The sequence below is a fragment of the Lutra lutra genome, chromosome 13 (assembly GCF_902655055.1).
Source record: "Lutra lutra chromosome 13, mLutLut1.2, whole genome shotgun sequence".
In the NCBI taxonomy this organism is placed as follows: Eukaryota; Metazoa; Chordata; class Mammalia; order Carnivora; family Mustelidae; genus Lutra; species Lutra lutra.
In genome coordinates, this window is record NC_062290.1 from 89,789,245 (window position 1) to 89,805,577 (window position 16,333).

The window sequence follows — 16,333 nt, forward strand, 5'->3', positions numbered from 1 at the left end:
AATGTCCATAATAAAAAGTTCAAACAACAATCTTTTTGAAGGCATTAACTTAGAAATTTTATTTTTTTATTTATTTAAATGTTTGTTTTATTAAGTAATCTCTATGCCCAACGTGGGGCTTGACTCACAACCCTGAGATCAAGAGTCGCACACTCTACCAACCCAGCCAGCCAGGCGCCCCTGAACTTCAACAATTTTTAAAGGCTGAGGAAGAGGGTTCTTACAGTCCAGAGATGTGGAATTGAATCTCTATTTCCCCCTCTGTGAACTTGGGCAAGTTACTTTGCCCTTCTGAGCTTCAACTTCCTCTCTTATAAAGGGGACATTCATGGTGTGACTGTGGCCAGTGCAGAGATGTCCCGCTTCCAGAAAGTTCTCCCTTCCAGAAAGAATTTGCAGCCTGACTGCAAGGAGTATAGTTAGCAGACTATAGGGTCGGCCTTATCTTGGGAGCCAAGGTCATGGTCTTCTTATGGCAACCACCCATCAAAGACTGAGCAAGATGGCAGCCAAGGTCACACTGCTCTTAGCGCAGCCCTTGGCCAATGAACATGCAAGGCATTACAACAGCCTGGCCATTTCTGTAAAATGTGAGATTCCTTGAATGGGTAATCTTTGCCTGGAGCTGGCAAAGACTTTGTCAGTCTGCGTCCTGGTCCCAGGGCTCCCTCTCCCAATCACACTTCCTCCCTCTTCACCGGTGTGTATTACTTCCCATCAAAACCCTGCACACCTAACCCTTCTCAGCATCTTCTTCCCAGATGCTGAGATGATGGGGCTTAGCTCACTGGGTTCTTGGGAAGAATAAATGAGGTGACGGAAGGAAAACACTTTGTATGGTCCACGGGACTTGATAAGCTCTCAGTCATCAGTGATGGGATAACAACTTTTCAACAGTGTGTAAGGCGATAGGACACAGTGCACCCGAAAAGATTACAAGAACTATAGAGTTTATGTAATTTATGAGCTATTTCTACTTTCCTAATCCATAAAGAGGGTAGAGAAGTACAAAGGGAGGCTGTACCTGCTGAACTTTATACACTAAATGACAGACGTTAGTCTAAGAGCTAATTCTTCGTAAAACCTTCATTCTATTTACTAGAATGGCAGGTTCTAAATGTCAAAAAATGCACAACACAGCTATTGTGATATTATAGCTTAAATGTGAGCAGGTATTATAACTTTTACAATATGAAATTGGAAGTTTCCTCTTTTTGTTGTTGGGGGTGGGTGGTGGTTTGAATCTATTTAAACTGAAGTTGTTTAAACTTTCCATATATTTAACACAGAATTTACAAATGGGATGAGATTTATGAGTTAAAAGTTGGTCCAATTGGAGGACCATGATTAATCAATATTAAAAACTTGTATACTCAGGACGCCTGGCTGACTCAGTGGTTTAAAGCCACTACCTTCAGCTCAGGTCATGATCCCAGGGTCCTGCGATCAAGCCCCGCATCAGGCTCTCAGCTCAGCAGGGAGCCTGCTTCTCCGCCTACCTCTCTGCCTACTTGTGATCACTCTCTCTGTCAAATAAATACATTAAAAAGACAAAAACAAAAAAAAACCTTGATACTCTCCAAAAAAAACCCACCAACTTTTATACTCTCAAAATTCTGTAATATAATATACATAATTTGGCCTTTTGTGATTTTAACGTTCTTTTAAAAGATTTTATTCTTTTTTTTTTTTTTTTTTTTAATTTGACAGAGAGAAATCACAAGTAAGCAGAGAGGCAGGCAGAGAGAGAGGAGGAAGCAGGCTTCCCGCTGAGCAGAAAGTCCGACGTGGGGCTCGAACCCAGGACCTGGGATCATGACCCAAGCCGAAGGCAGAGGCTTAACCCACTGAGCCACCCAGGCGCCCCTAAAAGATTTTAATCTTAAGTAATCTCTACACCCAATGTGGGGCTCAAACTCACGACCCCGAGATCAAGAGTCACACACTCTACTGACTGGGCCAGCTAGATAGCCACAGATTTTAACATTTTTTTTTTTTTAAAGATTTTATTTATTTATTTGACAGAGAGAGATCACAAGTAGACGGAGAGGCAGGCAGAGAGAGAGAGAGAGGGAAGCAGGCTCCCTGCTGAGCAGAGAGCCCGATGCGGGACTCGATCCCAGGACCCTGAGATCATGACCGGAGCCGAAGGCAGCGGCCCAACCCACTGAGCCACCCAGGCGCCCGATTTTAACATTTTTTTAACGAGACACATTAGTAGCCTGAAACTAGTATGAGCATACGTTACTAAAAAAGGAAACAAATATTTCATTATAAACACTAATTCTAGAAGATTTCACACCCACATTCTAAAATCTAATTAGATTAATTTCCCAGGGCATTCATGTATTCTTGGTAGCTTGCAATTTTTAAGTGTCAAAATAAAGCCTTGTTTTTCAATGTGGCGGTGTTGATGAAACAAGTATGAGTAATACTTGCAGGAAACACAATATTAGCTTTAGCTAGGAAGTGGGTGATCCTTGAATAGTCCTCCGGAGAGCATTTTCCGTGTTGCACAGATGTAAAGCACGAGTTATATTATAAGGTAAGCACAGACATGTACAAAACTCCATCAGAGTGCCTGAAGTACAGTGTTACTGACCAAAAATGCCGTTTACACAAATTTTCAGGTTTATGTCTAGATAAAGTGAAGTCAACAAGCTGATGAGGGAACCAAGACTGCCAGAGCTCCCATTTTTGCTTTCTATCTACTAACCAGAAAAGGTGGTGCAAAGCCCATGTCATGACAAGGCAGGGATGACAGAATTAAACTCCATTTAGCCTATCTTCTAAGGCCGTTCTGCTCCACTCGCCACAGATCTGGCGGTTACGAACGTCTCTCTCTCTCTCTGCCCTGTTGGTCTGGCTATGTTTTATCCCAAGTGGAAATCTCTGAATGCTTAAGAACAAAGAGGCGAAGAGCTATGAGTCTTTGCGAATTCTGCCCTACGTTTCGCATCCTGCATTAAGAAGAGGTACTCATTCTCCTAAACCGGGAACTATTAAGTCAATCACTCCAAGATTAAGAAAGAATCAGTAATGCCTGGTTTACAATTTTAACTCGGTGTAAAGTGTTCTTCTATCAAACAAACTCATACACAGCCGGCATCAGCACCATGAACCCCAGAGGAGATAAGTCTTCAAGCCTTACTTTAAAAAGTGAAAAAGGGGGGTGCCTGGGTGGCTCAGTGGGTTAAAGCCTCTGCCTTCGGCTCAGGTCATGATCCCAGGGTCCTGGCATCAAGCCCCACATCGAGAGCCCCTAATCGGGCTCTCTGCTCAGCAGGGAGTCTGCTTCTTCCTCTCTCTGCCTGGCTCTCTGCCTATTTGTGATCTGTCAAATAAATAAATAAAATCTTTAAAAAAATAAAAATAAATAAAAATAAAAGTGAAAAAGTTACCTGACTGTGCGTATTTGCGGGCAGGGGGTATATGGGAAATCTCTATACCTTCCACTCAATTTGCATGTGAAACTACAATGTCTCTAAAAAATAAAGTCTATTAAAAAAAAAAGATGCCTAAAGTTATTAAAAATGTTTACAACTGCGAAAGGGCAGAAAGGTGTTAAAATTACCCTCCCATTACTTTAAAAAAAGCAAATGTTAAAAGGGGAAGAAAGATCCATTCGTTTATTCAATAAATATTTACTGAATTCCCACTATGAGTCAGGCATTGTTCTCAGTACAGTTGGTAGATAACTCTTTCACGTCTGCCTCTACAAAGTGCACACCACCATCAGTATCACCCTAGTCAACACACCGTGAAATGTACATTGCATGCCTGGCATTGCCTTAGAAACTCAGGTTAAAAAAACCTCTTTGCTTGCTTTCTTGCTTTTGATATTTTGGGTGACTCTGTTTCTTATTAGCACCAAAGTAAAGCAATGAAGATAGCAGAGAGGACACTGGGAGACCACAAAACCGGGTTCTGTCATTTAGTCATTTGTTAGCAGCAAAGATTAGAATAATTATGAGGAAAGCTAAAATTTCCAGTGGGTTTATTTATACTTTGCATTAATGAGCAAGTGAATAAAAAGCTGAAGTGATACTTCAGTAACTTGTCACTTCCCTCTACTAAGTAAGTAAGTAACAAAAAAACATTCAAATGTGAGAAATTTTTGCTTGGCCTTTTCTCCAACCATCAGTCACAACTTCAACAAGCCAGTGCAATCAATTTACACTATTAACATTACTTTTTTTAAAAAAAGATTTGGGAGCGCCTGGGTGGCTTAGTGGGTTAAAGCCTCTGACTTCGGCTCAGGTCATGATCTCAGGGTCTGGGATCGAGCCCCACATCGGGCTCTCTGCTCAGCGGGGAGCCTGCTTCCTCCTTTCTCTCTGCCTGTCTCTCTGTCTACTTGTGACTCTCTCTCTGTCAAATAAATAAAATATATTTAAAAAAAAAAGATTTTATTTATTTGTCAGAGAGAGAGAGCACAAGAAGGGGGAACAGCAGAGGGAGAAGCAAACTCCTCGTTGAACAAGGAACCTGATGTGATACTCGATCCCAGGACCTGGGCCGAAGGCAGATGCTTAACCAACTGAGCCACCAGGTGTCCCTAACATTACCTTATGTAACAAAGGCTTGAGTAAATGCAGTTTGGTTAATCTCAGAAACATAAATCTCTCTCCTGACTCTGATTTCGCAGACTAGAGTTAAAACCTACTTTATATTCTTCCACCAAAATAAGTAGATATCTTTCAATGTATATGACATGAGTTGACCAGTATCTTGCATACAGTAATTGTTCAATTAAAAAATTAAGAATTGATTAAAAGGGAATAATATGCAATGGGGTGGGGGACCCTGGGATGGTTCAGCCAGTAGAGCATGCAACTTGATCTCGGGTTGTGAATTTGAGCCCCATGTGTGATGTGGAGTTAACTTAAAAAATTTAAAAAAATAAAAATAAAAAATAAAAAACCACAAAAAATAAAAATTTAAGAGTTGTACAGAAACTACTTAATTATATCCTAATCACTTTAAAACAGCCATTTGTTATGAAGTTCTGATACAAAAATAGAAAGCCTCCATTTAAATACAAGCTGATCCAATAAAGTTATTACAAATTACGGGTTTGAGTTCATTTTTATAGTGGTACGATAACTTCCTGACATTTCATGATTTCTCAAAGTTTCCTGGAATATGAAAGTATAACCCTACAGAGGTGTTTAAATAAAGAGAGAGAGATAAAGGATTTTTTTGTTTGTTTTAAAGATTTCTTTTATTTATTACAGAGAGATAGAGAAGGAACACAAGTACGGGAGAGCTGGAGAGGGAGAAGCAGCCCCCCCCCCCCCGACGACTGGGGAGCCCGACATGGGGTTCGATCCCAGGATGCTGGGATCATGACCCGAGCCTAAGGCAGACACTCAACAACTGGGACACCCAGGTGCCCCAGAAAGAAAGGTTGTACTTCACCTAAAGGAGGACGTGCATTGAAAGCAGGCCTTGCAAGTGTAAAGTGCCCATTAGAAACCCGTGGGTCTTAAAAGCCTGTGCTGATCTTGACTAAAGCCCTAAAAAATGTGTAAAACCTGGTGGTACTTGTGAAGGTCTATGGAGCCACCTGTTACAAATAATTCATGCCCATCCAAACCATAGCGCTGCCTACCCCCACCTAGAAACATAATTCTACCAACTTAGGCTTTGCACCCTATCGTTATCTCATTACCCACGTGCATGAGTCCAAGCCACCATTCAGGGAAAACCCTCAATGACTGCTCTCCGCTGGGCCGTCTGGGGCGCTGCCCAACATGACACTTCACCCAGTCTCTTACCACTGAAGCACTGGAAGCTTCTTTTTCAGAATCCTTCATTATGCCAATTTTTAAAAAAATCTCAAATACTGATAAAATAAAGCAGCAGAAAAGAGACATTTTGTTGCCCTTAAATCTCTTAGCTTTCACCCTATAATTCGAATACTGCACTTCTTTTACTAGTGCAAGTAATGTATTTATTCCTTTCGCTTTATTAAACTATAAACCACTCAAGCCCAAAAGCTCATACTCTAGTGAAATGCTTTTTCACACACCCCCTCCTTAGAAATCTTTTCCACTCACTTTTATTGTAGAACATTCCAAGCGTACACAGTAGAAAGCACAGCATCATGAGCCCTTCTATGCCGATCACCCAGCTTCAACAATCACCAACTCCTGACCACTCCTGTTTTGCCAACATCCCTACCCCAATCTATTTTGAACCAAATCAAGACTTCATATCACAGATATATCACAGATATTTCAGTTCCTATTTGTTTTCAACAACATTGTCCTTGCTTTCCCTCCCACCCCTGCGGCCCCCTAATAGAAGTATACAGAACAATGCAGGTGATTAGAGCTGCTCTACTATTTTCTTCCCACAGCTACCTTCTCTTTCCCCATCACCTTTATTCCACTCACTAACATCCCTGGGATGTCCACATTGTACTCAGCCGCTTTAACCTGCCTATTGCACTTTAAAAATACTGTATTTTTTCCTCCACGATCCTTTCTCTTATTTGAACAAGTGAAAAGAGAGCGTGCCAGGATTTCTCTTATCTTGATAAAATTTACTTCTGATTTGTTCCCCCCACCCCAAATAAGCTAAAAAGAGCCAAAGGGAGTGGAGAAGGAATGGAAAAGGAAAGAAACACTGCACTTAAATGATAGATTTTGCCTAAGATGTACAAATATTTAAAACCATCAGTTATTTTTTTTAAAAATGAATATTTGTAAACATCAGCTGAAATCTTGAGTCCTTTTAGACAAGAGGATGTTTATAGAATAAATCACCAATTTAAGGGAGTTTTTGCCTTCAGGATTTTGGTGTCAATGGCAGTAGCTGTTTCTGAGCCTAAGAAACGGTTATGTAAAAACAATTAAAGCCAAAAAAAAAAAAAAATTAAGGGAGGATGCGCTGTTTCTATAGCTGCTCTAACCTTGTTTTATTTTGACGTGAGATTTCTTGGCCTCAGCTCAGACAGCAACCACCACCCCACACTTTCTCCTCCACACCCTTTACAAGTGGAATTCCGAAAGGAGGCACTTTTTGAGTTCATCATGGGAAATGGCTCATCTTGAGAACATTTCAGAGCAATGACTGAGAGATTTCATCCACTCCTCCCCCCGGACACCGCACTGCCCATCCCTCGCCCAGTGATTTCCCCGGGAATCCAGGGAAAGGCAGAGAAACAAGCTCCATGCCACCAGCCACAGCCTCCCCTCCCCGGGGAGGCCTGTGCACTGCCTCGGCATCCCCTGGTCGCCCGGCTCCGGGGAGAGAGCTTCCAGCAAGAGGTTCCAGACACGGCGCGCCTTGTTTACCCATCCGCAGTCCCAGGTTAAGGATCTCAGAGGGCTCCCCACGCCGCCAACCTTCCCCATTTTAAACTGTTCCCTCTAAGCACTTAATTCTTTCTCCCGCGAATGCCTCCCCCTGAACATGGTCACACAAGCTCTCCCCCTAACTCGGATTACTCTCCCCTCCAGGCCAAACGCCGCAGTCCCCGCCGCAAATCCAGGATCTAAGCTGAGCTGCTCTTCTAGAACTACAAGTGCGCCCCGCGCCGCCACAGGTCAAAAGTCCTCGCTTCTAGAGGACTTCTCGCCCCTGCACCCCAAAACCCAAGACCTGAGACCCGGCCGGGCGAAGGACGCCCCGCCCCCGAGAGGAGCACCTCCGCCGGGGGAACAGCCCTAGGCACTCGCTGCTGGGGCGCCCGAACAAATAACGCAGCCGGGAAAATCCGAGGGCCTCCACGCCCCCCTCGGAGCTGGTCAGCCGCGCGGCGGTTACTCGCCCCGAGGGATTAAGGTTGCTCTTTCCACACACCACACTGGCCTCGGGGCGCCGGGGAGAAGGAGGCCGGCCCGCGCCCTCTGCCCCGGCCGCCCGGGGGACCCAGATCCGCGCCCCCTCCTCGGGCCGCGGGGGGACTCAGATCCGCACCTCCTGCCGAGCCCGCCGGAGTTGGGGGGACCCGGGCGCCTACCCAAGCACCGGGGTTGGCGGGGGACACAGGTCCGTGGCCCCTTGCCCGGGCCGCCGGGGACTCAGATCCGCGCCCCCAGCTCAGGCCGCCGAGGAGCCCCAGATCTGCGCCCCCTCCTCCGGCCGCCGGGGGGACCCGGATCCGTGCCCCCTCCTCCGGCGGCCAAGTATCACACCAGCTCCCCTCGCCTCGGAAGGGCGAATCTGGCTTGCACCTCCTACTTGGGCCGAGGCCGACAAGGGGCACCCAGGCCCCCCCCGTCTCCTCTGCAGGCCGCGGGGACCCCGACCAGCGCGCCATCGCCTCCACCGAGGCAGCCCGGCCCGCGCGCCCCCTGCCCAGGCGCGCCAGGCACCTTCCCCCCAGCCCGGCGGGCCCGGCCCCTCACTTACCCAGAGCTCGGTGCCCCAGCTCATGGTGCAGGGGGCGGGAAGGGGCGCGCCGCGCGGCAGGCGCGGCTCTCCGGTCCCCCTCCCCGGCGATCCCCTCGCCCCTTGAGATCCCCGCGATCGAGGAAAGCCCGGCACGCGCGCGGCCGCTGCCTCCTCTGGCTCGCCGCTCCTCGCCTTGGGTCTCCTCAGCGGCTCCTCCTCCCCGTCGCTCCTCAGCAAAATGGCCCGAGGAAGCAGCCGCCGCGGCCGCCGCAGCGCCCGCCAGCCCGCCCCACACCCGGAGAGCGAGGGGAGGGGGAAGCGAGGGAGGGGCGGCGGGAGGGGGCGGGGCCGCGCCGGGGGCGGGGCCGGCCTGACAGCTCGCGCACGCGCGCGCCCCGCCCCCTCCCCCGGCCCACCCTCCTCCCGGGCGCCCTCCAGCCAGCCCGCGCCGCCTGGGGGTCCAGAAGGACGCGGAGAGGGAGGCGGGAGGGCGTCCGGGACCGGGAACCGGGAGAATTGCCCCCGCCAACTTTATCATTAGCGACCACACTCTCTGCTCTTAGAACAACTCCTCGCCTTTGAACGAAGCCGACCCCTGTTATTACCGGTGCTCTACCGAGGCCTGAGGTTGCTCCCCTGCGCCAAGCACCAATTTGGACTTAAGGACAATACTTTTCCTTGGCACCCATTCGAGCCGATCAGAGTTCGCTCGGGTTGCTCTTTCCCCAGCGCCCAGCAGCCGCGGAGGCCCAAGGTGACCTGCAAACTTGTGCTTTGGGAGTGGGGCCTGGTTTGGTGATGCCGTGGAGGATACAGATAGGGAGGGACGTCGAGGCCAAGAGCGACCGAGCCGCTCTGAGTGGCTGGGGAAGGAATGCAGGGCTTACAAGCCGTGATTTTCGATCTCTGAAACCAGTGGTGCCCAACTTGTTCAGCCAAGAAACGCTCAGACGTGAAATCACGTTGCCGCTTAGTGGGAAAAACGCTGGGTCCACAGTTAACGCGTTGGGTTCCAATCCAGCCTCCGGCATGGACTAGCTGGGTGGCCTCAATGACTCCACCTCTCTCTAGAAGCTCAGAGCCCCCCCCCCCCCCCCCCCGCGCCTGCCACAGGGAGGTGATAACGGTCCATCTAACCCTGTGCTGGTGAGGATCAGGAGATGAACACCTGTTACCCGGAATTTGGTGGGGAAACAGCAGACTTTTTTTTTTCTTCAAGATTTTATTTTTAAGTAATCTCCACACCCATAGTGGGGCCCGAATTTATAGCCGAGATCAAAAGTTGCAAGCTCCCACAACTGAGCCAGCCAAGCTCCTCCTGACTTGATTTTTAGGTAGATACTCCCCTTTTCTTTCTCTGTGTTTCAAAGGTCTACACTAAAATTCCCAAGAAGCTATGTTGAATTTTTGGAGTTCCAACTTTCTTCTGAATCACTGGGTCCTTTCTCCTGCACTTTTCTCTCTTATTTAATACTACAGGATTTTCTGAGTAACTTTGAACTAAAATGGGCCCCACTTTAGAAATATTGCACAATGATATATCTCTCCAATACCCACCCACCCCCCAACCACCAGCCTCAACAAGTTTACATTCTCCTCCATGAAAGGTGGAGCTGAAAACCCTTACAGATAAACCTACAAGTCTACTTCCTTTGTTGGACACAGTTAACAAAAAATTTAAACTGTCAAAACGGTTTTGGTCTTCTTTGAGTTACAAGCGCCCCCTACTCATTTGTTTTTAGTGTGTGTGTTTAAATATTTTGCTCTCACTGTTAACCAGCTGAGAATTCTTTACTCTGGAGCCTGCTAGACTATTAACAATCGGGATGACCCCCCACTTAACTCCCAAGTAAGCCAGAGTGAGTTGGAGGGCTTAGAATTTCAAACAATGCCTCACAATTTAGTTTGCTATTTGGAAATGGTAAGTGAAATGCAGGTTAGCTTACAAGACCTTGCTCAGTAATCAACTCAATTTTCTTTCCTGCCAATGCTTAAATATTTTCCTAGTCAAATACAATGATCTAATCTTGACTGATGGGGCGCCTGGGTGGCTCAGTGGGTTAAGCCACTGCCTTCGGCTCAGGTCATGATCCCAGGTCCTGGGTTCGAGCCCCACATCGGGCTTTCTGCTCAGCAGGGAGCCTTCTTCCTCCTCTCTCTCTGCCTGCCTCTCTGCTTACTTGTAATTTCTCTCTGTCAAATAAATAAATAAAATCTTAAAAAAAAAAAAAATCTTGACTGAGTTCTTGGAGACTTCTCAAAAACAGAGTGACCAATTGTGAAAATATGCTAATCAGAAGGAAAAACAACCCTCTGCTCTAAAGAAGGTAAAGAAGAGGAAGGGACAGCTGAAGAAAAAAAGACCACATGACAGTGAAACCTTTTAAGGTGAGTAAGCAGGAAATAGTTATAGGAACCCATTAGAAGTCACAGTAGCAGAAGTATCTGAAACCAGGTTAACTAGACCACACTGCAAATATCTTTAACCTCATTAGGTTTGGGCAGTAACCTGGAAAAGGTTTGAAAATGTCAGAATCTTCCAAAAAAAAAAAAAAAAGAGAGAGAGAGTTAAAGGAAATCTGATTTCAAGGCAATGGAAACAAATGCAGTTCAGGATAAAGAGAACCCAGCAGAAAAAAATTTAAAAAGATAAAATACAGCACAGTATTTTCCAACAACTAAATCCACTTCCATTTCTCTTATGGTGAGGGAATAATTCTAAGGCAAAGAATTCTCACTATTAACAAATCACTGTGATGAAACCTACTTAGTAATCCATATTCACAAGGGGTATTCTGAACTCTCTGTATGTTAAGTGCATGAATTACACAGATCAGCTGGGGTTAAGCCAACCTGATTCACCTCTCAGGAACATTTGAAGAACACTGATTTACAAAGTTCTGATCTCGGTGGGTGACTATATAAATTTTCGTCAAAAAGTCTGACCGCGTGGACATTATTAGAGACCCTATACTGGTCGCTATGTAGTTAGAGGCCAAGAATGCTACTACGGTTTTTAACAATTCTAATGCTGCTAGCAAATAATAAACATCTCATTCAGGACCTTTGATGTATAGGTATCTCTATCTTATCCATTTTACAGGAGATAGGTTTTGTAACTGTTAAATCGAGATTTTAGTGTCCCATTACTTACTAGATGTGTGTGTGTGTGACCTTTGCAAGTTAACTTAAACCAAACTTCTGGCTCCTCAGTGGTGAAACAGGGACCTCGTGGGTTGTCCTGAGGCTGAATGGAGCAGCTGGCAGCGCGCACCCGCTTTGGTGATAGCGGACTGGGAGAGCCTTGCACGGAAAGCTGGACAGCTCTAAAAAATGGAAATAATGCTACTTACTTCCGAGTCACGGAGATTTGTAGCAGCACTTTGAAGATTAAAGAATATGTGTAAAATGCTTAGCACACAAGGGCCCCAATACTGGGTCCTCTTCCTTTCCTCTTGCTTTCTGGAGGATTTTTACTTATTGTATCAGAGAACACAATCCTCAACAAACGTCTAATGCGGCAAAGTGGCTCGCCTGAGCTACAATTGATTGGTTGTCTGTTGCTGAAGTACTATTCATAATGAACCTCTCGGGATTTTTTTTCCCCTTTAAAATAGCTTCCGCTAGTTTCTAGCTTAAAATTCGCTATTTGTTTAGCATTCAGACTTCTCACTAAGGACCCAAGAAAGCAGTCAAGTGGAAAAAGTTGGAGTGGGATAAAAGTAGCTACTCTAGGGTGAGTAGAATCTTAAATGCAACCAATTTTTGTTCCTGATTGTGGAATTCCCCTGAAGGTCTATGGAGATGTGCATGAAATCAGGAAAAGCCAGCTAGCTGTCCTGCGGCTGAGCAAGTTACACACTGTGCCACCAAATGGAGGGGAAGTGAACTTGATGCTTTTCTCCGACTCACAGGATTTAAGACATGCCAGGGCCTAGTTTTTCCAAGGTGGCTGTCTTCGAGAAGATTTGATGGCTTCCCCCACGGCCCAAGAAACGACGTTTCAAGTCAAAGAATGAAAGTGGTATTTCACCAATTTCACCTCTGGTTCTTCACACATTGTTTACAGAGGTTTTTGGTCTGAAATATCAACTTTTTTGATAAAAATAAATGGCAATTATACCTTATTACAACCACCAAATATTAACTCACTCATTTCTAGGTTTCTGGAAATTTCTAAACTGGTATCAAATGTCATTAATAGTACTAGGTTCAAACTATAAATTCAACTACTAGTGGCAAACTTTAGTGGATCTTGCAAAGTTAGAGGAAATGGAAAAATAAATAGACTTGACTAAGAGAGCGAGGTTAAAAGTCAGGTTTAGGAGAAGAGTCTTTCCAGCTCCTCCAGGCTTTTTCAGTCGATACCTAGAAGTTTAATGTCCCTTTGAAAATGGTGCCAGGGAGAAGCAGGCATAACTTGTTCTGTTACTCAACATGTCTGTTTCCAGTTACAGCATCATGATTATGCAAATAATCTTTTCTTGACACTCTGAAATTATGTGCCTAAATATAATTGCCAAGATAGTTTTCACCAAATTTGAAAAGTAATTGTCTAAAACCCAATTCACTTTAAGTCTTTCTTTATTTTTTTTTTAAGATTTTATTTATTTATTTGACAGACAGAGATCACAAGTAGGCAGAGAGGCAGGCAGAAAGAGGGGTGGTGTGGGAGGCAGACTCCCTGCTGAGCAGAAAGCCCGATGGGCTCGAACCCAGGACCCTGAGACCATGACCTGAACCAAAGGCAGAGGCTTAACCCATTGAGCCACCCAGGCACCCCTCACTTTAAGTCTTTGTAACTAGTGTTCCCTTTCTTCTCTCAATTTCAAACAAATGACTGGCACAATATAGCTCTGAAATACCTGAAGGAAGCGATTCCTTACAAACTTCTGGATAGATACCATTGGTATGTAATAACCCTGTGAAGGTCACATAGTAATTCCCAAGGGAAAAGAAGCAAAGAATAAGGGGTGCCTGGGTGGCTCAGTGAGTTAAGCTTCTGCCTTCAGCTCAGTTTATGATCTCAGGGTCCTGGGATCAAGCCCCATATCTGGGGGGGGGGGTCTCTGCTCAGCAGGGAGCCTGCTTCCCCCTCTCTCTCTGCCTGCCTCTCTGCCTACCTGTGATCTCTGTCAAATAAATAAATAAAATCTTAAAAAAAAAAAGAAAGCAAAGAATAAGAACCCAACTTTAAGCCCTTGTAAAATTATTTCCCAGAAACTAAAAGACAAAAGCTTTCTATTTTATAAACTATTTAAATGTTTCATGGCGGTTATAACACTTAATGAAATTAAGACTCTTCCTAATCAGGGACGTCTGGGTGGCTCAGTTGGTTAAGTGGCTGCCTTAGGCTCAGGTCATGATCCCAGTGTCCTGGGATCGAGTCCCACATCGGGCTCCTTGCTCGGCAGGGAACCTGCTTCTCCCTCTGCCTCTGCCTGCCTCTCTGTCTGCCTGTGCTCGCTCGCTCGCTCTCTCTCCCTCTGTCCCTGACAAATAAATAAATAAAATCTTTAAAAAAAAAAAAAAAGACTCTTCCTAATCATTCCATTTTTAGAAGCCTATTAGTATATTCGAGTTGAAAACCAGAGAGTCTCAAAAACGGCACCTTGCTTTAAAAAGTAAACAACAGAAATACTCCAAAGCATTGCAGACTGCCTTTGAAAATGAAACTGCAATTAAAAATCACCTTTTCTTTGAACTACTTTCACAGTGAAGTGAGAATCAGCTATCTCTGAAATCTCTTGATGCCAAAAAGAAAGTACCACTTATGTTCCTACTATGTTCTCTCATTTTGCTGATTTTTAAAGTGCCTTATGAAATTATTTCTAACATTTCTTTTTTTTTTTTTTAAGATTTTATTTATTTATTTGACAGAGAGAGAGAGAGACTTCAAGAGAGGAAACATAAGCAGGGGGAGTCGGATGGAAGAAGCAGGCTTCCCACTGAGCAGACACCTGAATGCTGGGCTCGATCCCAGGACCCTGGGATCATGATCTGAGCCAAAGGCAGATGCTTAATGACGGAGTCATCCAGGTGCCCCTAGCATTTCATTTAATAACACATTGGTTACTTATATTCTGGGATTTTAATCTTTTAAAAGATTAAAAATGGTAAGACTTAGAAAACCTTGCAAGCTATAGTACGAGATGCACAGACCCAGCTCTGAAGCAGAGGAGGCTGTAGTCCTGGTTCTAAAGATACTTGCAGAAGATTAACAACTAGGTGTATGATCTTGACCAAGTCATTTGAGTGCCTTGGATTTGTATTCAAATTTGCTAAACAGCTAGATGCATCTGTTGATTATCTAAGAACCCTTCCAGCCTAATATGCAAATGATTTTTTATAACAACACAGGACAGAGATGAAAACTGGGCTTTGTGGTTGGGGCCTGAATGAGTGGTCCATCTGGGTCATTTATAAATAAGCAGAGGCCCTTGAATAAAGTAATCTAACCCACCCTCATCCTTTAAAAAAGGGAATAAAAATAGATACCTTATAAGGTTTTTGTGACATTAAATGAGATAATGTATATATAAAGTACTGAGCAGAATAGTTGGAAATTCAATCACTTGATAACTAAATTTAACTGCTATCATCTTGAATTCTTAAAGTAATGGCTTCTCGTTCTGTTTCTTTGTCTGTAAAATGGTGTAGTAAGATCAGATAAAAATTCTGTTCAGAGATGTAAAAGATTAGTATGTATGTAATAGATGGCCAAAGATCAGAGGTTGGAGAAGGAAGAGATATGCTTCCCCAACTAGTAAACAGTGCCTCTGTCTTCCTGGTTCCACCTTAGTGCCCTACTTTCGTCCTTACAGAGGGTGTGACAGAATCTGTACCAGTGTTTTATTCAAGGGAGGAATTCAGATTCATGATTTCACCAAAATTGCACACAGCTAAAAAAAAAAAAAAAAAAAAAAATCTAGTTCCCTGACTCCCTCATTCTTCCTTTCCCTATTCTGTATTTTCCCAACTGATTTTTTTTTTCCCAACCTGAGTGCAGCCCGTTAGGGCCATTAAAATATATTAAATATTAAAATATGTTCATTTCCTAGTTCCAATTAAAACTTCAAGAATGGCATTCCGTCATAAAACACACTCGTGGTTTTTACGTTCTCCTTTTTTACTTGATTGATTTCACACAAAGAGCATGCATCGCTTCTACGGCAAGCTAAAACAGAATTTAAAAACGAAACCTGGCTAGTCTATTGGCAATTTTCATAAGCATGTTCTGTAACTTCTTGACAAAACGGTGATAGAAGGGACCCAACGACTGACTTCCCTACTGCAGATCTCCCTATAAAGACCTCCCTATAAAGCCCACAGATTAGAAGCACATAAAGTTTCCACACAGTATTTAGAGAAAAACGTGGAGACTCAGACTCTCGAGGTAATATAACGCAGCATTTAAAGGCTTCCTTTTGATTGTTAACCTGGAACAAACGACTTAACGTCTCAGAACCTCAGTTTGCTTACCTGTAAAGTGGGGATAACGATCACACCTACCCCCTACCTCCCCAGATTGTTCCAAGGATCAAATTCAGTAATGCACACAAAGGGCCTAGGTACCCGATAAGGGCTCAGTAAATCGTATTACCGCAACCATTTCGTCTGAAATTTTAGTGTGAGGTGCCCCAACAAAACCGAGGGACCTAGGACACGCCGGGAACTCGATAATTTCCACCGACTCAGCGCCGCTCCTGAAGCCAGTCCGCTCATCGGCCGCGCACCGTGCTGTCGCCACGGAGTCAGACTTCCCACCCGCAGAGAACGCGGATCCCCCTGCGGTCGCGGTCTCGCAGGCCCAAGGTCGCTTGCAAAACTCTGCGGGGCGGACTAGAGGCCCCGCGAGGGGAGAGGGGGAGGAGCGTCCTGCTCGGCCACTGTTGCCACGGCAACCACCACAAATTTCTCAAACATCTCCCCACCGCCACCACCACCACCACCGCGGGGAGGGCTCCACCCCTTCCGGCTAAACCGA

General features: G+C 45.1%; 1 protein-coding gene across 18 annotated transcripts in view; it reads right to left on the reverse strand.

Moving 5' to 3' along the window:
• FNBP1 (formin binding protein 1) overlaps positions 1 to 8,642 on the reverse strand; it is a 148,486-nt gene extending 139,844 nt beyond the window's left edge. For 17 of the 18 annotated variants that reach the window (XM_047701216.1, XM_047701232.1, XM_047701231.1 and 14 more), the window contains exon 1: positions 8,365 to 8,541. In XM_047701216.1, coding sequence (XP_047557172.1) covers positions 8,365 to 8,388 — 24 coding nt within the window. In that variant the 5' untranslated portion in view covers positions 8,389 to 8,541. Of the gene's footprint in view, positions 1 to 8,364 lie in introns of all 18 variants that reach the window. The other variant, XM_047701233.1, reaches the window with a different exon arrangement.
• Between the last annotated feature and the right edge of the window lie 7,691 nt (positions 8,643 to 16,333).